Source organism: Triturus cristatus, chromosome 6, assembly GCF_964204655.1.
Source record: "Triturus cristatus chromosome 6, aTriCri1.1, whole genome shotgun sequence".
NCBI classification, from domain to species: Eukaryota; Metazoa; Chordata; class Amphibia; order Caudata; family Salamandridae; genus Triturus; species Triturus cristatus.
Window position 1 is genome coordinate 1,479,156,002 of NC_140589.1, and position 23,508 is coordinate 1,479,179,509.

At 51.6% G+C, this 23,508-nt stretch overlaps 1 protein-coding gene across 2 annotated transcripts in view; it reads right to left on the reverse strand.

Moving 5' to 3' along the window:
• PSME4 (proteasome activator subunit 4) overlaps positions 1–23,508 on the reverse strand; it is a 1,714,764-nt gene that overhangs the window by 753,984 nt on the left and 937,272 nt on the right. For both annotated transcript variants that reach the window (XM_085612595.1, XM_085612594.1), the window contains one exon: positions 35–104. In XM_085612595.1, coding sequence (XP_085468721.1) covers positions 35–104 — 70 coding nt within the window. The remainder of the gene's footprint in view (positions 1–34; positions 105–23,508) is intronic.

Genomic DNA, 23,508 nt, shown 5'->3' on the forward strand with positions numbered 1-23,508 from the left:
TTTTTATAAACCATCAACAATCTTAACTAGTTACCTCTGACATTTCTTCTCTAGTTCGACCAAGCTTTGGTTGTTCTGCAGCAGGAGCATACACCAACATAGTTCTATAAAAAAAAGAGAGACTGAGTAATCTAGTTGTAAATTTGAGTTGCCGCATGATTCAATCGCTCCACAGATTACTGCTATCTAAGCACTCCTTTTAAACTCGAAGTATGCATAGGATTGGTCGAATCTTGGCATTTATCAAAGATGGTCACATTTATTAACAAATTTCATTTTTTGCACCTGCCTTGAATTTTGCTGCAACAAGGAATCAGCCAACGTTTGTGCAGATTCATCACTTGGTACCAAAATAGCATAAAATGACAAGTACTCACCTTTCTTATGAACGCATCAGTACCAGCAAAACATCTTCAAGAATAGGTTTTAGATTTTGTATATCAGGGGGCATTAACAATTAACAACTTTGGATATACAGCCAGCTATAAATCTTAACTGCTGATATCTCTAATATAATCTTGGGTATACCGGAATGCAAGGTTTTACTGTTTCTATTTTCTGGGCTTTACAAAATGAAGAAATAGCAGAAAAATAAGAATGAATCAGTAGGTTCTATGTGGTAAGTTGTTGTCAGAATGAATCACACTTTATTATAATGATTCCTTTCTCAGGCAGGGCTAATGTATGAAACCCATAAATTTAGCCTTTTGGGTATCATACCCAGGCCTAAAAAAAGTGTGAGTAGAAGAACAAGTTGCTTACCTTCGGTAACGATATATATGTAAGAGACATAGATTAGTCATAGATTCCTTACCTTAGAATTACCCCCAGGCGTCAGACTGGATCCGCAAAATTGTTCATCAGCAGTACTTCTGCACGTCGAAAGGTGGAGTCGGTTGGCTCCGCATTCGCCGTTGGCGTCGTGGTCGCAGGGATGATGTCGCAGTAGCTACTTAGACCCCCACCCTCGTGCGTTGAAGTCAGTTCTTTTACACGACATTCCATGCCAGAAGCACAGAGCCCTGCACGACACTGACCACTAGTGCACAAAACCAGGGCCCTAAAAGGGATTCCCTGACCCTAGAAGTCAGTTCGCAGAACGGTGAGGATGGGTGGGGCGGTAAGGAATCTATAACTAATCTATGTCTCTTACAGATATATTGTTACCAAAGGTAAGTAACTTGTTCATCTGAAAGAGACAATTAGTTATAGATTCCTTACCTTAGAATAGATACCCCAGCAATACCAACCCTGGAGGTGGGTCTGCGAACCATTTTCACATCAGAAAGTCCTGGAGAACAGAGCGGCCAAAGAAGCCGTCTCTCCGGACTTGGCTGTCCAGGCAGTAGTGTTTTGTGAACGTGTGCAGAGATGCTCACGTAGCTGCCTGACGGATGTGACTGAAGGGGACTCCCCGTCCCAAAGCAGTGGTAGCTGCTGTCACCCAGGAAATGGGCGCGCATTCCCAATAAAAGCTCTTTCTTTGCCAAAGAGTAACAAGCTTTGATGCACAGCAAGCCACCTGGAGATGGTCCGCTTGTGCACAGCCTGACTTTTTTTTGACGCCCATGTAGCCAACAAAGAGCTGGTCATCCACCCGGATTTGCTTGGTGCGATCCAAATAAAAGGAAAGTGCACAAATTGGATCCAGACGGTGGAGCCTCTCTTCCTCCTTAGAAGGATACGGAGGCGGAAAGAAGGTGGGCAAAGCGATGGTTTGACCAATGTGGAAAGTAACCACCTTGGGAAGAAAGAAAGGTCTGGTTCTGAGGACGACCTTGTCCGGATGAACAGTCAGAAAAGGAGGCTTTGAAGACAGCTAGTAGCTCACTCACCCTGCAAGCATAGGTGATGGCAACCAGAAAAGCAGTCTTTAGAATAAGAAGTGAGAGAGGACAGTTATGAAACAGCTCAAAGGGAGCGCACATAAGGTAAGTACGAACCAACTTCAAGTCCCACTGAGGCATTACGAAGGGAACAGGAGGAAAAAGATGAGTAATGCCCTTAAGGAAGCAATTAAAAACAGGGGACTTCAAAGAGGAGGCTCATCAAGATGCCTAAGAACGGCTGAAATGGCTGAGAGATAGCCCTTAAGAGTGCCCACAGCAGAGCCCTGCTGGCCCAAAGTAAGGAGGAACAAGAGAACCTCAGAAAGAGGGGCAGAAAGGGGATCCACAGCCTTTGCTGTGCACCATGCCACAAATGTGTTCCATCTGAAGGTGTATACCATCTTAGTGGAGGGACACCTGGCTGCCAAGATAACATCACAGACTTCGGTAGGAAGGTCAAAGGCTGTCAACTGCCGCTGCTCAATCTCCACGCAAGGAGGTGGAGGCTGGACAGGTTCGGGTGGAGGACCGTCCCCTGTTGCTCCGACAGAAGATCCTCCCAAAGAGGCAGTCAGATCGGAGGATCAGTGTGTACAAGCATGGAATACCAGACTCTTATTGCCCAATACGGAGCCACAAGGATGACCTGGGCCCGGTCGCGCTTGATCTTCTTCACCACTCTGGGCAGAAGTGGTATAGGCAGAAAGGCGTATAGAAGACCGCAACTCCATTCACGTCGAAAAGAGTTGCCTAGCGAGTGCCGCCTTGGAAATTCCAACGAACAAAATTGCTGACATTGCGCGTCCTCTTCGGTGGAGAATAGATCTAACCAAGGCTCTCCTCACTGCTGGAAGAGAGCTTGAGTCACCTCCGAGTGAAGATGCCATTCGTGATCCATCATGCACCTGTGGCTCAGTTCGTCCACCCTGGCGATCAGTGAACCTGCCAGGTGTTGAACCACCAGGGATATGCCCTGATGTTCCAACCATGTCCAGAGGCGGAGGGAGGGCCTCTTGACGTAGGGTCCACGACCCCGCCACACCATGTTTGTTGCAATACCACATGGCGGTCGTGTTGTCCGTGAACACCCATACTACTCTTCCCCGGACAGAGGGAAGGAATGCTTTGAGTGCAAGACGAATCGGCCGGAGCTCCAGCAGGTTGATGTGGAACTCAGACTCAGCCGGAGACCAGAGGCCCCTGATCTCTGCCTCTCCCACGTGGCCGCCCCACCCTAGAAGTGATGCATCTGTCACCACTGTGTACTCCGGTTGGGGAAGAGAGAGGAATCTGCCTTTGACCCAATCCTGGTTCGTTAGCCGCCACTGCAATTGACATGCCGTGCCCTCCGAGATCTGAACGCAATCGGACAGATTCCTCTGATGCTGTGCCCGCTGGAACTTCAGGTCCCACTGTAGAGTCTGCATATGCCACCTGGCATGATCCACCAGCAGGATGCAGGAGGCCATGAGGCCCAGCAGCCTCAGGGACATAGCCCGAATATCTCAGACTCCCTGCTCGAAAGGATAAGCCCGAAATGGCATCATGTCCCGTACCGCTCCGATCAAAAGGAGCTTCTGAGAGGGAATCAGGTGTGACTTCGGGGTGACTATGGTGAACCCCAGCGAATGCAGGAGGTCCTCCATAGTCTGGAGGTGGGAGACTGCATGATGCGAGCCCGCCTTCACCAGCCAGTCGCCGAGATAGGGGAAGACTGGAACCCCCGATCTGCGCAGATGAGCTGCGACCACCTCCATCACTTTCGTGAACACCTGAGGGGCCCTGGTAAGGCCGAAGGGCAGCACGGTAAACTGAAAGTGCTCGTGACCTACCGTGAACCACAGGTAACGTCGGTGGGCCCGCAGGACGAGGATGTGAAAGTAAGCCTCCTGCAAGTCCAACACTACCATCCAGTCTCCAGGGTCGAGGTGAGACAGGACCTGAGCTAGCGTCAACATCTTGAACTTCTCTTTCCGGAGGAAGCGGTTGACGTTTCTGAGATCCAAGATAGGACGCAGGCCTTTGTCCTTCTTGGGCACCAGAAAGTAGTGGGAATAGCAACCACAACCTACTTCTGGGGCAGGAACTAGCTAGATGGCTCCCTTGGCCAGGAGAGCCGAAACTTCCTGTTGGAGAAGGGCCAGATGATCCTCCAACATGCGATGGTGCTAAGGTGGCATGGATGGAGGGGTAGTCTCGAAGGGGAGGGAGTAGCCCCTTCGGACTATTTGCAAAACCCACCTGTCTGACGTGATGGTGCACCAATGGGGGAGGTAGTGGCGAATCCTGCTGCCCACTGGCAATTGGTGGCCCTGAAAGGTTGGACTAGGAGGGTTTGGAGGCTGCTGTGGACTGCCCCGCTTGCTGCCCTCCCAGACCCACGGCGATGGGTCCCACGTCCCCGACCGCGCAGGGTTTAAACAGCTTGTGCCGGCCTGTAGCTCTAGGCAAAATGTGGTGGGGCACCCCTTCCGTAGCCATGAAAGGGGCGAAAAGCAGACGGCGGATGGCGGGTGGTGGAGAGGCCCAAGGACTTGGTCGTAGCCCAAAAGTCCTTGAAGCGCTCTAGCGTGTTGTCTACTTTGTCGCCGAATAGGCGACGGCCATCCAAAGGCATGTCCATAAGGGTAGCTTGGACATCCCCGGAAAAACCAGTCGACCTCAGCCAGGCGTAGCGTCGAAGGGCTACCGACGTTGAAATCGTCCTGCCTAGCGAGTTGGCGGTATCCAGTCCACATGTGATGGTGAACTTGGCTGCACCTCTCCCCTCGGCGAGAGCACGTCCCAGGCCTCCTCTGGGCACTGTGGCAGCACCTGCGCTACCGTATCCCACACAGAGTGGGTGTAACAGCCCAATAGACATGCGGTGTTCACCGACCGCAGTCCTAAGCTGGAGGAAAAAAACATCTTCTTCCCAAGATGGTCCAGCTCCCTGGATTCCCTATCAGGTGGTGCATTCGGGAATGCACCTTGGACGTAGAGGCTTGGACCACCAAGCTCTCAGGGGTGGGGTTTTGGGAGAGGAAAGTGGGGTCACCCGGGGCCGGGCGGTGGCGTCAGACAATCATCCTATCCACAGGAGCCCCTGTGTTGGGCCTGGACCAGGTGCCCAAAAGGATGTCAGTGAGGGCCTCATTAAACGGCAGCAGGGGCTCCGAAGAGCTCGCTGTCAGTTGAAGCACCTGTCAGAAGGTTAGTCCTGACCTCCATCGTAGGTAGCTCGAGGTTGATAGCCTCGGCCGCCCTAAGCAATACCACTGCGTAAGAAGCTCCCTCCTCCGTAGCCACGGTAGGAGGAGACAACATGCCAAGGTCTGGGGAGGTGTCCAGACCACTGGCATACCCCAACTCCACTCTCTAGTCTGGATCATACCCTAACTGGTCGGTTAAAGGGTCTCCAGACCCCTCCCAGCCCTCCTCACACTACTCTGGTTGCCAATCTGGCCTAAAAGAAGCAGGGTGGAACAGGGGTACAAAAGTACCCATCGGCGCCGGATCCGGCTTCTGTTGACGTTGGTCCTACTCTGTGCCCACGTCGGGATGGAGGTCGGGGTTGACGCCAGCTCGGGACACAACCGGCATCAGCTGCGGGTGTGGTACAAGTTGAATCGATGCCGGTGGAGGTGTTATAAGGTCCACCGGCACCAAACTGGACCAGGCCTGGATCCGAGGGGGCCCCGTGGTGCTAGGGCTGAAGCCACCAGCGTCAAAGGCCCAGGACCCCCAGCCGAGTCCGCAGGGCCCGAAGGCGCGCCGGCAGAGTCGTGCTGCCCAAAGATGGCATTCATCGCTTCGTAGAAACTCCGAAGCTGGGCAGGGGTCGCTCCTGGTCCTGGGAAGGGAGGGAAATTTGGAGTCGACCCAGCGGGCTCCACACGTGGAGTCGCGGGAGGGACACTGCGCGCATCTCTTGTTGCATCGAAGAGCGACGATGTTTCTTCGACTTCTTCTTGTGCTTCGACTTATCTGAGGAGTGCGAAGACTTGGAAGAGGACTGGTTGTGGTGGCTTGGCGACTGGTCCCTCGACTTCCTATGCGACCAGGACCTCGAACGGCACGGAGCGGACTGCCGGGCCTCGAGTAGCTTTCAAGACGGCTCCCGCAAAGACTTCGCATTCATGGTCTGTCAGTCGGAAAACGACTTGGAGTCGTGGTCGGGTTCCAGACAAAACAGGCACACGCGGTGCGGATCTGTCACCGACGAACAAGTTACTTACCTTCGGTATCGATGTATCTGTAAGAAACATTAGTTAGTTAGATTCCTCACCTTAGAATATCCCCTGGCGTCAGGCTGGATCCGGAAAGATTTTTCGTCAGCAATACCCCTTGCGTGTCGCTAGTCGTCGTCTGCGGCTCCGCGTCCGTCGTCGGCGTCGTGCGCCGGAATGACGTCGCTGGAGTACTTAGACGCCGCACTCGCGCGCTGACGTCAGTTCTTGTACATACCTTTCCGCGCCAGGAATGCAGAGCCAGAGACCGACACTGGTGCCAAAAAAGTCTAGGGGCCTGAAAAGGATAACCTTAACCCTAGATGTCGGTTCGCAGAACGGGGAGGATGGGTGGCTCGGTGAGGAATCTAACTAATTACAGATACATCGTTACCGAAGGTAAGTAAGTTGTTCATCTGAAAGAAACACGTTAGTTAGATTCCTCACCTTAGAATAGATACCCCAGCAATACCAACTCCGGTGGTGGGTCTGCGAACCAAGATCACACCAGAAAGTCCTGGAGAACAGAACGGCCAAAGAAGCCGTCTCTCCGGACTTGGCTGTCCAGGCAATAATGCTTGGCAAACATGTGCAGCGAGGCCCACGTTGCTGCCTGACAGATGTCCTACAAGGGGACTCCCCGACCCAAGGCCGTCGTCGCCGCCGTTGCCCGAGAGGAATGGGCCCTCAACCCAACAGGAGGTTCCTTTTTAGCTAAGGAGTAACAAGCTTTGATGCACAAAACGACCCACCGAGAGATGGTTCGCTTGTGCACCGTCTGCCCCTTCTTAGCGCCCAAGTAGCCAACGAAGAGTTGGTCGTCCACCCGGAACAGTTTTGTGCAGTCCAGATAGAAGCAGAGCGCACGTTTTGGGTCCAGACGGTGAAGCCGCTCTTCCTCTTTCGAGGGATGTGGAGGCGGAAAGAAGGTGGGCAGCGTAACACACTGCCCGATGTGAAAGGCAGTCACAACCTTAGGAAGGAAGGAAGGGCGAGTGCGGAGCACAACCTTGTCCGGATGAATAGAAAGGAAAGGAGGCTTAGAAGAGAGAGCCTGGAGCTCACTCACCCTTCTAGCAGAGGGGATGGCTACCAGGAAAGCAGTCTTAAGCGTCAAGAGACGAAGAGGACAATTATGAAGTGGCTCAAAGGGAGCGCACATCACATAAGTCAAAACAAGATTCAAATCCCACTGAGGCATTACGAAAGGGACAGGACGAAACATGTGAGTAATGCCCTTAAGGAACCGAGAAACAACAGGGGATTTGAAGAGAGAAGGCTGATCAGGAAGCCGAAGGAAGGCAGAGATAGCAGAAAGATAACCTTTAAGAGTGCCCAGAGCAGAGCCCTGCTGGGTCAAAGAAAGAAGGAAGAGGAGAACCTCAGAAAGAGGGGTGGAAAGGGGATCCACAGCCTTTGCTGTGCACCATGCCACAAATTTGTTCCACCTACAGGCGTATACCGTTTTAGTGGAGGGACGCCTGGCTGCCAGAATCACATCACAGACTTCAGGAGGCAAGTCAAATGGCATAAACTGTCGCCGCTCAATCTCCACGCATGAAGGTGGAGACTGGATAGGTTCGGGTGGAGGACCGTTCCCTGCTGCTGCGACAGAAGGTCCTCCTGAAGAGGCAGTCGTATTGGGGGATCAATTGACAGACTGAGTAGCTCGGGATACCAGTACCTTTGTGCCCAATCCGGAGCCACCAAGATGACTTGGGCCCGGTCGCGCCTGATCTTCTTCAGCACTCTGGGCATAAGTGGTATAGGCGGAAAGGCGTACAACAGACGGCAACTCCACTCGCGGCGAAAAACGTCCCCGAGCGAGTGCCGCCTTGGAAACTCCACCGCGCAGAACTGCTGACATTGCGAGTTCTCTTCGGTGGCGAATAGATCCAACCAAGGCTCTCCCCACTGCCGAAAGAGGCCTTGCGCCACGTCCGAGTTGAGACGCCATTCGTGACCCATCATGCACCGGCGGCTGAGTTCATCTGCTCTCGCGTTCAGAGAGCCCGCCAGATGTTGAACCACCAGGGTGATGCCCTGATGTTCCAGCCATGTCCAGAGGCGCAGAGCCTCCTGACAAAGGGTCCACGACCCCACCCGGACCTGCCCTGTTTGTTGCAATACCACATGGCGGTGGTGTTGTCCGTGAACACCTGCACCACACTTCCCCGGACAACGGGAAGTACTGCCTTCAGTGCAAGTCGGATCGCTCTCAGCTCCAAAAGGTTGATATGTAGCCGAGACTCCGCCCGAGACCAGAGTCCTCTGATCTCCGCCTCCCCCATGTGGCCCCCCCATCCCAGGAGGGGCGCATCCGTCACCACTACGTGCTCCGGGTGGGGTAGGAAGAGGGATCTGCCACTGACCCAATCGTGGTTCGTGAGCCACCACTGCAACTGTTTTGCAGTGCCCTATAGGAGAGTAGGGTCTGCTTTCTATGTTCACCCCCACTTTTTGCTTTTGCTTCACTGGTTTTCGACTTAGATGGGGCTGTGGGCCTGCTAATCAGACCCACAGCCCAGCTGTTCTCTCTCTAAATTCATAATATGTACTTTAGGTGCATAACCCAATTGGTAAGGATCACCTTTTAGGGCCCTGTACAGTGTACCTTAGGTACCCAGGGCATAGGTGTACCTAGGCCTACCAGGGGCTGCAGCATGTATTATGCCACCCCTGGCTGGCCTTCCATTATGACACAACTGGCTGATCACTCAGCTGGGGCAAGGTCGTGTAATCACCCCTGCTTAGGTGTAGTATTCCTACACCTACCTTATATATAGACACATGGGTAACCTATCAGTCACTCCTATGGCAGGCCTTAACAATCCTGAAGGCAGAGTGCTTGGTAACATGTGAGATGGTGCTCTAGCATGAGCTGAGCCTGTCTGCAGCTTTCGGAACCATGTCCTTATAGCTGTTCTATGATATCGCCTACCATATACACTTAAAGTGCCTTATAATACTCGCGGTTATGGTAACTATGGTTTGGCTTTATCGAAACATATCATGTAAGGTGTCTAACACTTTGGAATACTACCCCCACACCATTTCTGGCGATGAGGATAGTATTCCTCCCTTCTAGAGGGAGAAGACATGTTGAAGACCTACTACCCGGTTAAAGTTAACCAGAGCCCCAGCATCACAAAATGGATGCGGCTGCCACAGACACGAGTCTGACCTCCTGCTGCTGGGAGTCCTTCCAGCGAGGGAGGCTTGGACAATAGGTTTCCTGCATTGGGAGGTGCTAGCACCACCCTAGACAGGCCTTAGTGTATTGGGGCAGGGAGCGATGAATGAAACGAGACACTGCCTGGGGCACACAAGGTGTCCCATGCATAGTCCAGTTCAAACCGGTGCTGGGGCACTCCAGCCCCAGTCCTGGCGCGAAACTGGACAAAGGGAAGGGGGTGTAACCACCCCCCTCCCTGGTCCCACCCATAGGAGGGACCTGGCAGGTAACCCAGCCCCCCAGATTAGTATAAGAGTGGGAGCTGAGTCCCTAGGACTTTGGATTATCCTGATAACTGAACTTGAACAGAAACTCTGGACCTTCGACATTCGACTACGGAAGAAGACTGAAGAATCTCCCTTGTGGCTAAGGAGTGACCACCCTGTGCAAACAGGCACCATCAAGCGACCTGCCGTTTGCTTTGCTCAACGTTCTACGAGGAACCGACTGCAGAGCCCGACCAGTGCCTTGACTTCCAGACTTCTCCGACCCTGATCCACATCTACAGCAAAGCTGAGATCCGTGGAGGCGACGAGAGACCGGCTACCTGGGAAAATTGGCTACTTGCTTCCAGCGCAGCTTCTGAGGCATCCTCGAAGTTGTGCTCTGAGGATTGAGAAGCCCCAACCCCGAGCAACATCTGCACCGAAGATCAGCCCTCCACACTCCATTAGTTCTGCGTGGGGCCCTTCTGTATTTTCCTGCTCGACGCGTCTGTCCGGTTGCTTGCCCGTTGGCTAGTAGCCTTTGTGACGACGAACCTGTAACTTTCCACCACTGGTTTGGCTCCTCCAGACTGGCCCTTGCTTCCCTGCAAAAGAGAAGCACCTCAGGCCTTCCCGGTCTGCAACAGAAGCGAATCCTTCATTCTGCGTGGGTTGCGCTTGCCAAGGCTTGTTGTGTCCCAACTCGACATCGACGCCGCCGACAGCAAGAGCCCTCGTGGGACAGCTCGACTCCTGGTTCTGGTCGTCCTCGACGCCTCCTGGTACCCGTGGCTGCTGTGACAAGCTTCACCTCTTCACCTGCATCTTCACGACATCGCCTGGTTCCTTCCTGGTTCCTTCCCGGCTCCTGGCTGGTGACCTAGACTCTGTCCCCTCTGCTTGCAGGTATCCTCCTCCTTGATTCCATCCTTGGAATCCACCGGACACTCTTCACTGACTGCCTGTCAGCATCTTTCTTCAGGCATCCATAGGAGTCGACGACGAAACCCGACGCAAGTTCACACCTATGCACCCGCAGCCCGTTGGCTAGGTAACTTGAGTACTCCGGTGCTCACAAGGGTATTGACTATCCTAGTGTCTAGTTTCCAAGAATCTAACTCCTAGTTCCTTCCGAAGTGTCCTAAAACTCTTAATTTCTAAATCCTACTATTTCTATCGACTTTAACGCATTACGCGCGAGTGTTTCCACTCTGCACCTGAATCCGGTGGGCCTCCCACTGCCTAGCAACTGATAGGATAGTGTAGCCCCAGCGATTCCCTAGGCCTAGGCCTAACCTGTGTTCGTGACAGTGGTTCTTATACCACTTACTTAGTATATGGTTTGCGTGGCCCCTAGGGCCTAACTGTATTACTTACCTGTGTGACTTATGTATGCTTAAATAAGACTGTGTTGTACTTACCTCGAATCTCATAAAGAGTGCTGAGGGTATTTTGACTAGAATAAATACATTCTATTTTCATATACATCTGTTGTGGTGTCCTTTCATTTGGTATTCAAGGGATTGCAAATGGTATATCAGCTGGCTTCACATGCCATACAGAGTTTAGCCTAAGACTGCTCTTGTCCATGCTACCACTAGGATAGCTGGTCTAGAAGGTTGACTTTACAACCAATCACCATAAGGGTTGTTTGGACTGATACAAGGTGTACACTAGAACAAGTGACATCATATATCAGGCCAACTTCTCACATGCCCTCCGAGATCAAGACATGGTCGGACAGGTTGCCTCGATGCTGTGCCCACTGAAAGTTCAGGCCCCACTGCAGAGCCCGCATTCGCCACCTGGCGTCATGTACTAACAGGATGCAGGAGGCCATCAGACCCAGAAGCCGCAACACCAACCTGACCGAAACTGGGGATAGAGGCTGAAAGATGGGAATCAGAGCCTGAATATCCCGGACCCGCTGCTCCGGAGGATAAGCCCGGAACTGCGCAGAGTCCAGAACCGCCCGGACAAAAAGGAGCTTCTGGGAGGGACTTAGATGCGACTTCGGCACGTTGATGGAGAACCCCAGCAAATGCAGGAGGTCGGCCGTAGTCAGGAGGTGGTAGACAACCTGCTGTGGCGAGCCCGCCTTCAACAGCCAGCCGTCGAGATAGGGGAAGACTGGAACCCCTGATCTGCGCAGATGAGCTGCGACCACCACCATCACTTTCGTGAACACCCGAGGGGCACTGGTGAGGCCGAAGGGGAGCACCGTGAACTGGAAATGCTCCTGACCCACCGTGAACCGCAGGTAACGCCGGTGGGCCGGCAGGACGAGAATGTGAAAATAGGCGTCCTGCAAGTCCAACGCTACCATCCAGTCTCCTGGATCCAGGGCAGCCAGAACCTGAGCTAGGGTAAGCATCTTGAACCTCTCCTTCCGGAGGAAGGCGTTGACGCTCCTGAGGTCCAAGATAGGGAGTAGGCCCCCTTTGCCCTTCTTGGGAACCAGAAAGTAGTGGGAATAACAACCACGACCTACTTCTGCACCAGGAACGCGCTCGACGGCCCCCTTGGCCAAGAGGGCTGCAACTTCCTCCTGTAGAAGATTCAAGTGATCCCCCGACATGCGGTGGCACTGCTGCGGCATGGCTGGAGGGGTCGTCTCAAAGGGGAGGGAGTCGCCCCTTCGGACGATTTGCAACACCCACCTGTCCGACGTGATGGAACGCCAGTGGAACTCTGCCGCCCACTGGCGTAGAATGGGCCTGAAAGCACGGACTAGGAGGGCTTTGAGGTGGATGCTGCCAGGGTGGTTGTGGAGTGACCGGCACGTTGACCCCCGGTACCGCCTCGGCGGAATCCACATCTGCGACCCCGTGCAGGTTGGATCTGCGGCCGGTGGCTAGACGGACGTGAGGGGGCGCCCCTTCCTTGGCCACGAAAGGGGCGAAAGGCGGTGTAGGAGAGTAGGGTCTGCTTTCTATGTTCACCCCCACTTTTTGCTTTTGCTTCACTGGTTTTCGACTTAGATGTGGCTGTGGGCCTACAGGGGATGGACTTCACAGTGGAACATAGACCTGGGACTGACCATGCCAATGCAGATGGACTCTCCAGATATTTCAACTTAGAACATGAAGACTCAACTGGTCAAGGTTAGTTTAATGTCCCTAAGTTTGGGGGGGGGGGGGTTGTGTAGGAGAGTAGGGTCTGCTTTCTATGTTCACCCCCACTTTTTGCTTTTGCTTCACTGGTTTTCGACTTAGATGTGGCTGTGGGCCTGCTAATCAGACCCAAAGCCCAGCTGTTCTCTCTCTAAACTAATACTATGTACTTTAGGTGCATAACCCAATTGGTAAGGATCACCTTATTGGCCCCTGTACAGTGTGCCTTAGGTACCCAGGGCAGAGGTGTACCCTAGGCCTACCAGGGGCTGCAGCATGTATTATGCCACCCCTGGCCTGGCCATCCATTATGACACAACTGGCTGATCACTCACGTGGGGCAAGGTCGTGTAATCACCCCTTGCTTAGGTGTAGTATTCCTATACCTACCTTATATATAGACACATGTGTACCTATCAGCCACTCCTATGGCAGGCCTTAACAATCCTGGAGGCAGAGTGCTTGGTAACATGTGAGATGGTGCTCTAGCATGAGCTGAGCCTGTCTGCAGCTTTCAGAACCATGTCCTTATAGCTGTTCTATGATATAGCCTACCATATACTCTTAAAAGTGCCTTATAATCTTAAACGGTTATGGTAACTATGGTTTGGCTTTATCAAAACATGTCGTGTAAGGTGTCTAACACTTTGGAATAATACCCCCATACCATTTCTGGCCATGAGGATATTATTCCTCCCTTCTAGAGGGAGAAGACATGTTGAAATCTACTTACCCGGTTAAAGTTAACCAGAGCCCCAGCATCACAAAATGGATGCTGCTGCCACAGACACAAGTCTGACCTCCTGCTGCTGGGAGTCCTTCCAGCGAGGGAGGCTTGGACAATAGGTTTCCTGCCTTGGGAGGTGCGAGCACCACCCCAGACAGGAGTTAGTGTATTGGGGCAGGGAGGGATGAAAGAAACTAGACACTGCCTGGGGCACACAAGGTGTCCCATGCATAGTCCAGTTCAAACCGGCGCTGGGGCACTCCAGCCCCAGCTCTGGTGCGAAACTGGACAAAGGAAAGGGGGTGTAACCACTCCCCTTCCTGGTCCCACCCATAGGAGGGACCTTGCAGGTAGCCCAGCCCACTAGCCCAGTATATCAGTAGCTAGCTGAGCCCTGCTAAATTAGATTATCCTGAATCTGCAACTTGAACAGAAACTCTGGACCTTCGACATTCGACCTCAGGAAGAAGACTGAAGAAATCTCCCTTGTGGCCAAGGAGTGACCACCCTGGGCAACCAGGCACCATCCAGCGACCGCTGCTTGCTTTGCGACTAAATCCTACGAGGGACGACTGCAGAGACTGACCAGCGCCGAGACTTCCAGACACCTCTGAACCAGATCCACATCTCCAGCGAAGCTGTGACCCGTGGAGGCGACGAGGGACGTGGGACCGGCAACTTGGGAAAAGTGGCTAGTAACTGACTAGCGCGACTTCCGAGGCTCCCTCGAGGCTGTGCTTGGGGAATTGAGAAGCCCCACTCCCGAGCACCATCTGCAAAGAAGACCAGCTCCCCACACTTCACGGTTTCTGCGTGGGGCCCTTCTGCACCTGTGTTGCTCGACGTGTTGTCCGGTTGCTGGCCCGTTGGCTAGTAGCCTCTGCGACGATGAACCTTTACTTTCATCTTGCTGGTCCGGCTCCTCCAGACTGGCACCCGCTCCTCTGTGAAAGAGAAGCACCCCAGACCTTCCTGGTCTGCACCAGAAGCAAGTCCTCCATCCTGCGTGGGTTCCGCTTGCCAAGGCTTGTTGGGTCCTGACTCGACTTCGACGCCGCCGACAGCAAGAGCCTTCGTGGGACAGCTCACCTCCTGGTCCTGGTCGTCCTCGACGTCTCCTGGTACCCGTGGCTGCTGCGACAAGCTTCACCTCTTCACCTGCATCTTCACGACATCACCTGGTTCCTTCCTGGTTCCTTCCTGGCTCCTGGCTGGTGACCTAGACTCTGTCCCTTCTGCTTGCAGGTTCCTTCCTTCTTGATACCCTCCTTGGGATCCACCGGACACTCTTCACTGACTGCCTGTCAGCAACTTTCCTTCAGGCATCCATAGAAGTCCACGACGAAACCCGACGCAAGTTCACACCTATGCACCCGCAGCCCGTGGGCTAGGTAACTTGAGTACTTCAGTGCTCACAAGGGTATTGACTATCCTAGGGTCTAGTTTCCGAGTCTCGACTTTCTAGCTATACCAGAAGTGTCCTAAAACTATTAATTTCTAACTGCTAGTAATTCTATCGACTTTTACGCATTACACGTGAGTGTTTCCACTCTGCACCTGAATCCCGTGGGCCTCCCACTTCCTAACCTTTGGTAGTTTAGTGTAGCCCCAGCGATTCCCTAGGCCTAGGCCTATCCTGTGTTCATGACAGTGGTCCTTATACCACTTACTTAGTATATGGTTTGCGTGGCCCCTAGGGCCTAACTGTATTTCTTACCTGTGTGACTTAATGTATGCTTAAATAAGACTGTGTTGTACTTACCTCGAATCTCATAAAGAGTGCTGAGGGTTTGACTAGAATAAATACATTCTATTTTTATATATATCTGCTGTGGTGTCCTTTCATTTGGTATTCAAGGGATTATATATGGTATAACAGCTGGCTTCACATGCCATTCAGAGTTTAGCCTAAGACTGCTCTTGTCCATGCTACCACTAGGATAGCTGGTCTATAAGGTTGACTTTACAACCAATCACCATAAGGGTTGTTTGGACTGATACAAGGTGTATACTAGAATTAGTGACATCATATATCAGGCCAACTTCTCACATTGGTGAGCAGCGGTTGGGATCTGAGCTTGCTTTTTTAATACCATTGTAATCTTGAGATACTAAATTGAAAGATCACACAGATATTGTTTAGGTACATATAACAGATTATAAATACTTAAGTCCTACTGGACTTAGTTGTTGTAGGTTGAAGGGCCTAGCACACCCTGACTACAACTACTAGAAAGGTTTAGTAGATACAACTAGTGTAGGTAGGTGCACACACCACACCCTCACTAGATCATGTCTCTGAGAGGAGATCAAGCTGATTCTCTCTCAGGAGGGGTAGATCCTAGAAAGATCCCCTCTAGATATGATACCCTAACTTTTCAGGAGATGAGACAATTGTGTACCTCCAGAAAGTTAAAACAGGGTTCAAACCCTACCCTCATTCAGCTAGTAGAGATCCTAGAGGAGATTGATGCACATAGGGCCTCCCAGGCTAGTACCCTAGGTACAGGTGAGGGTCTACCCACTACAGATGAATCAGATGGGACTTCAGATGAGGAGATAGACAGCCAGGTCAAAGTTGGGAGACTTAGCCAGGCTAACTTAAGCTTGCATGGGAGACTGAATGGGGCCCCCCGATTCAGACCCTCAAGTGGGCTTAACCAGAGAAGCAGGAGAGACAGATCTCCTTCAAGGGAATCCATCCACTCCCATGTCTCTAACAGCTCCAATGCCTCTTCTCACAGGGGAATGACTTCCCCACAGAGAAAAGAGCATGAGGCCAGAATGAGGGAAGCTAATGTGAGGATTGAGAGGGAAGAACTTGCCCTTGCCAAGGAGAAGCTTGCTCTGGCCAGAGAGCAGAAGTTAAGTGGGTTAGAACCCACTGGTGGCAGCAATATCCCTAAGGATAGAGACAGGACCTATGTTAATAGAAACCTGAGCAAGATTGTTCCTCCCTACAAGTGTGGGGATGACATCCACAAATGGATAACTGCTTTGGAGAGGGCTTGCAAAGTACAGCAGGTACCCCAAAGTCAATGGGCAGCTATCTTGTGGCTCTCCTTCTCTGAGAAAGGTAGAGACAAGCTCCTCACAGTTAGTGATGAGGATGCTGACAATTACACTGTCCTGAAGAGTGCTCTGATTGATGGGTTTGGCCTAACCACTGAACAATACAGGTTGTTGTTCAGGGATACCCAGAAGACACAGACTCAGGACTGGACTGACTTTGTAGATTGTGCCACTAAGGCTCTGGAAGGCTGGTTATTGGGTAGTAAGGTTAAGGACTATACAGGATTGTATAATTTGATCATGAGAGAACAAATCCTTAATAACTGTCAAAACCAGCTGTTGCATCAACACTTGATTGACTCTGACCTAACTTCTCCCCAGGAATTGGGAAAGAAGGCAGATAGATGGGTAAGGACTAGAGTTAAGCAGAAAAACCATAACCAGGGTGGTGATCAGAAAAAGGCAGACCAGAAGGGTAATGATCAGAAACAAAAAGACCAGAAGTCTTCACCAGGCCCCCAAAAGGCTCAGGGGGAGGGTGGTTCCAAAAAGGATAAGAAGAAAGAGGGCCAAAAAAAACCATGGTGCAACTATTGTAAGTCAAACTCGCATTGGTTTAGTGAGTGCACCAAAAAGGATAAGCCCCCAGCCACCATTGCCCCTAAGGCAACTGTACCCCCTAGTCCAGCTGTAAGTGGTGGTTCCCAGCAAAAGGGTGTAGTAGGGTTAACCCTGGGAACTGAGGAGGGTCCCTGGCCTAGTCAGGATACCTACTCAGGCTGTTCTGATCTGTGATGGGGACATAGCTTTGTCCTCTACTGTAGGCCCCAGTAACCTGGGCAAGTACAGACAGACTCCTTTTATCAATAATAGAATGGCTCAGGCCTACAGGGACACTGGGGCTAGTGTCACAATGGTGACACCTGCCTTTGTGGACCCTGGACAGATCATGCTAGGTGAGAATTACCTAGTGACCAACGCTAGCAATGCCACTACCTCCCATAGTGTGGCAATTGTTAACTTCTCCTGGGGAGGGGTAACTGGCCTCAAGAAAGTTGTGGTAAGTTCAGACCTTCCTGTAGAGTGTCTGTTGGGAAATGACCATGAAACTTCAGTTTGGTCTGAAGTGGAGTATAGGACCCATGCAGAAATGCTTGGGATAGATGCACATGTCCTTGCTGTGACCAGGTCACAGGCCAAAAAGTGTAACACTGAACAAGTGCTGGATCCTGGGACAATGGACCAGACACAATCCAAGAGAAAGAGCAGTAGGGTAAAGGCTGTGCCTTCCCGCCTGCCTCAGGTGGTGGATCAGCCCTCCCAGGAGGATGATTCTGAGAGCCCTGAAGGAACTGTCCTAGAAGAACTGGAACTTGATCAGGTTGAGTTTCTTGGGACAGGGGGACCTTCAAGAACAGATCTGAGGCAGGCTCAATTAGACTGCCCCTCTCTTGAACCCCTCAGACAGCAGGCAGCTGCTGAGGCTGCAGGGAATGCTCAAGGTACCCATAGAGTGTATTGGGATGAAGGGCTGCTGTACTCAGAGGCTAAAGACCCCAAGCCTGGTGCGTCCAGGAGGTTGGTCATACCCTTGAGTTTCAGAGGCTTCCTTCTTACCTTGGCCCATGATATTCCCCTTGTAGGACACTTAGGCCAGAATAAGACTTGGGACAGGCTTGTCCCTCACTTTCACTGGCCTCATATGTCAGAAGATACCAAGGAGTTTTGTCGCTCCTGTGTCACCTGCCAAGCCAGTTGCAAATCAGGTGGTACCACAAAGGCCCCCCTCATACCACTACCTGTGGTGGGGGTTCCTTTTGAGAGAGTGGGGATAGACATTGTAGGACCAATGGACCCCCCTACAGCATCTGGGCACAGATTTATACTGGTGATAGTGGACCATGCCACCAGGTATCCAGAAGCTATACCCCTGAGGACCACAACAGCACCTGTTGTGGCAAGAGTCTTCTCCAGAGTGGGTTTTCCAAAGGAGGTTGTGTCTGACAGAGGTGCCAACTTCATGTCAGGATATTTGACTGCAATGTGGAAGGAGTGTGGTGTGAACTACAAATTCACTACATCCTTTCACCCACAGTGCAATGGGCTTGTGGAGAGATTCAACAAGACCCTAAAAGGGATGATAAAAGGTTTACCAGACAAGCTTAGGCGAAGATGGGACATCCTTTTACCCTGCCTTCTGTTTGCTTAGTGAGAGGTCCCACAAAAGGGGGTTGGCTACAGCCCTTTTGAGCTTTTGTTTGGGCATCCTGTAAGAGGACCCCTATGTTTAGTAAGGGAAGGATGGGAGAGACCTCTCGGACAACCCAAACTTGATATAGTGGATTATGTACTTGGTCTCCGCTCCAGGATGGCAGAGTATATGAAGAAGGCTTCTAAAAACCTTGAGGCAAGCCAAGAACTCCAAAAAGCTTGGGATGACCAAAGGGCTGTGCTGACTGTGTACCAGCCAGGGCAGAAAGTGTGGGTGTTGGAGCCAGTGGCCCCAGCAGCACTCCAAGACAAATGGTCTGGACCCCACACTATTGTTGAGAAAAAGGGAGAAGTCACCTACTTGGTGGACCTTGGGACTCCCAGAAGCCCCCACAGGGTGCTTCATGTCAACAGATTGAAGGCATATGTTGACAGGGCAGACATGGGCTTTCTCATGGCTACAGATGAGGGGCAGGAGGAAGAGAGTGACCCTCTCCCAGACCTGTTGACTCAGAACCCCGATGATGGCTCAGTTGATGGTGTGGTCTTTTCTGACAGCCTCACTGTCCATCAGCAACAGGACTGCAGATAAGTTCTGCAATCCCACAGACATATGTTCTCTCTGACCCCAAGTCAGACAAACTGGTGCACCCATGAGGTGGACACTGGTGACAGTCTGCCTGTGAAGAGTAAAATCTACAGGCAACCTGACCATGTCAGGGACTGCATAAAAGTTGAGGTACAAAAGATGTTGGAGCTGGGAGTCATTGAACCTTCAGAGAGCCCTTGGGCTAGTCCTGTAGTTCTTGTGCCAAAACCTCACACCCAAGATGGTAAGAGAGAGATGAGGTTTTGCGTGGATTACAGAGGTCTCAATGCTGTCACTAGGACAGATGCCCACCCAATACCTAGGGCAGATGAGCTCATTGACAGACTGGCAGCTGCTAAGTTTTTGAGCACATTTGACCTGACAGCAGGCTTCTGGCAAATCAGACTAGCGGAGAATGCAAAGGCCAAAACTGCTTTCTTGACCCCAGGAGGACATTATCAATTTGTGGTAATGCCCTTTGGTTTGAAGAATGCACCTGCCACTTTCCAAAGGTTGGTGAATCAAGTCCTTACAGGCCTGGATGACTACTGTGCAGCTTATCTTGATGATATTGCTGTCTTTAGCTCCACCTGGGAGGATCACCTGGTCCACCTGAGGAATGTTTTAGAGGCCCTGCAAAAGGCAGGCCTCACTATCAAGGCCACTAAGTGCCAGATAGGGCAGAGCAAGGTTGTATACCTGGGCCACCTAGTCGGTGGGGTTCAGGTTCAACCACTGGAGAGCAAGATCCAGACCATAAAGGACTGGACTCCTCCAACTACCCAGACTCAGGTCAGAGCTTTCTTGGGCCTGACTGGGTACTACAGAAAGTTTGTTAAGAACTATGGGTCCATTGTGACACCACTTAATGACTTGACCTCTAAGAAGATGCCAAAGAAAGTTCAGTGGACAGTGAGCTGTCAAAAAGCATTTGATGACCTGAAGCAGGCCATGTGCAGTGCACCTATTCTGAAAAGTCCAGACTACTCCAAAGAGTTCATAGTCCAGACAGATGCTTCTGAGTTGGGTGTGAGAGCTGTTCTTTCACAACTGAATGTAGATGGTCAAGACCAGCCCATTGCTTTTATTAGTAGAAGGCTGACCCCTAGAGAGAAACGTTGGTCAGCTATTGAGAGGGAGGCCTTTGCTATGGTTTGGGCCCTGAAGAAGCTGAGGCCATACTTGTTTGGCACTCACTTCAAGATTCAGACAGACCATAAGCCCCTCTTGTGGCTAAATCAGATGAAGGGTGAAAATCCCAAACTTCTTAGGTGGTCCATTTCCCTACAGGGGATGGACTTCACATTGGAACATAGACCTGGGACAGACCATACAAATGCAGATGGACTCTCCAAATATTTCCATTTAGAACATGAAGACTCAACTGGTCAAGGTTGGTTTAATGTCCCTAAGTTTGGGGGGGGGGGGGTTGGGTAGGAGAGTAGGGTCTGCTTTCTATGTTCACCCCCACTTTTTGCTTTTGCTTTACTGGTTTTCGACTTAGATGTGGCTGTGGGCCTGCTAATCAGACCCACAGCCCTGCTGTTCTCTCTCTAAATTAATATTATGTACTTTAGGTGCATAACCCATTTGGATAGGATCACCTTATTGGCCCCTGTACAGTGTACCTTAGGTACCCAGGGCATAGGTGTACCCTAGGCCTACCAGGGGCTGCAGCATGTATTATGCCACCCCTGGCCTGGCCTTCCATTATGACACAACTGGCTGATCACTCGGCTGGGGTAAGGTCGTGTAATCACCCCTTGCTTAGGTGTAGTATTCCTATACCTACCTTATATATAGACACATGTGTACCTATCAGCCACTCCTATGGCAGGCCTTAACAATCCTGGAGGCAGAGTGCTTGGTAACATGTGAGATGGTGCTCTAGCATGAGCTGAGCCTGTCTGCAGCTTTCGGAACCATGTCCTTATAGCTGTTCTATGATATAGCCTACCATATACTCTTAAAGTGCCCTATAATCTTAAACGGTTATGGTAACTCTGGACCTTCGACATTCGACGAAAGAAGAAGACTGAAGACTGAAGAATCTCCCTTGTGGCCAAGGAGTGGCTACCCTGTGCAAACAGGCACCATCAAGAGACTTACCCTTTGCTTTGCTGAAGTTCTACGAGGGACCAACTGCAGAGCCCGACCAGAGCCTTGACTTCCAGACTTCTCCGACCCTGATCCACATCCACAGCCGAGCTGAGATCCGTGGAGGCCACGAGAGACGTGAGACCGGCTACCTGGGAAAAGTGGCGAGTATTTTCCAGCGTAGCTTCTGAGGCACCCTCGAAGTTGTGCACCGGGGATTGAGAAGCCCCAACCCCAAGCACCATCAGCCCCCCACACTCCACGAGTCCTGCGTGGGGCCCTTCGGCATTTTCCTGCTTGCCGCGTCTGTCCGGTTGCTTGCCCGTTGGCTAGCGGCCTTTGTGACGACACACCTTTAAATCTTCACTGCTGGTTTGGCTCCTCCAGACTGGCTCCCACTTCTTTGCAAAAGAGAAGCACCCCAGACCTTCCTGGTCTGCACCAGAAGCAAGTCCTCCATTCTTCGTGGGTTCCGCTTGCCAAGGCTTAGTGAGTCCTAGTCCAACTTCGACGCCGCCGACAGCAAGAGCCTTCGTGGGACAGCTCGCCTCCTGGTCCTGGTCGTCCTCGACGTCTCCTGGTACCCGTGGCTGCAGCGACAAGCTTCACACTTCACCTGCAATCTTCACGACATCGCCTGGTTCCTTCCTGGTTCCACGTGGTCACTGGCTAGTGACCTTGACTCTGCCCCTTCTGCTTGCAGGTACCCTTCCTTCTTGATCCCGGCCTTGGGATCCACCGGACACTCTGCACTGACTGCCTGTCAGCAACTTTCCTTCAGGCATCCATAGAAGTCCACGACGAAACCCGACGCAAGTTCACACCTATGCACCCGCAGCCTGTGGGCTAGGTAACTTGGGTACTTCGGTCCTCACAAGGGTAGTGACTATCCTAGGGTCTAGTTTCTGAGTCTCGACTTTCTAGCTACTCCAGAAGTGTCCTAAAACTGCTTATTTCAGAACTGTACTATTTCTATCGATTATACGCATTACGCGTGAGTGTTTCCACTCTGCACCTGAATCCCGTGGGCCTCCCACTTCCTAACTGTTGGTAGTGTAGTGTAGCCCCAGCGATTCCCTAGGCCTAGGCCTATTCTATTTCCGTGACAGCGGTCCTTATGCCACTTACTTAGTATATGGTTTGCGTGGCCCCTAGGGCCTAACTGTATTACTTACCTGTGTGACTTAATGTATGCTTGAATAAGACTGTGTTGTACTTACCTCGAATCTCATAAAGAGTGCTTAGGGTTTGACTAGAATAAATACACTTTATTTTATATATATATCTGTTGTGGTGTCCTTTCATTTGGTATTCAAGGGACTATATATGGTATCACAGCTGGCTTCACATGCCATTCAGAGTTTAGCCTAAGACTGCTCTTGTACATGCTACCACTAGGATAGCTGGTCTATAAGGTTGACTTTACAACCAATCACCATAAGGGTTGTTTGGACTGATATAAGGTGTACACTAGAACTAGTGACATCATACATCAGGCCAACTTCTCACAGGGGTGCTGAACGTTTGTGCGGACAGTCTCAGTCGGCAGTTCTCCGCCAACCACGAGTGGAGGCTTCATCCGGTAGTGGTTCGTCACGTCTTTCGAATGTGGGGAACTCCTCGGATGGACCTATTTGCCACCCGCGAGAACGCGCATTGCCCGTCATTCTGCAGTCTCCACTTTCCGATGCAGGGGGCGTTGGGGGACGCGTTTCAGTTGAGTTGGGGCTCACAACTCGTTTACGTGTTTCCTCCCATACCTTTGATTCCTCGGGTTCTGAGGAAGATTCGCCAAGACCGGGCCCAAGTTATTTTGGTCGCCCCGGATTGGCCAAGAAGGGTGTGGTACACAGATCTTCTCCACCTCTCCTCGTGCCCTCCGCTCCGTCTCCCTCTGAGGGCAGACCTCCTCTCGCAGTCGGAGGGGCAGGTTCTACACCCCCACCTCCAGAGCTTACACCTTCATGCCTGGAGATTGAACGGGGCAACCTGAATTCCTTCTCTCTCCTGCCTGATGTGGTGGATGTTACTTTATCGGCCAGGCGACACTCCACCAAGTCCATTTACTCATATAGGTGGTCTAAGTTTGTTAAATGGTGTGGAGAGAGATCCGTTGACCCTTTAAAAGCCCATCTTTCCAATGTGCTTCAGTTTGCTCTTACCTTGGCTCAACAGGGCTGTGCTGTGGCCACGGTTCAGGTCTATCTATTCGCCTTATCGGCTTTTCTGTGTCTTCCAGATCAGCCGTCTTTATTTAAATCTCCTATTGTATTAAGATTTA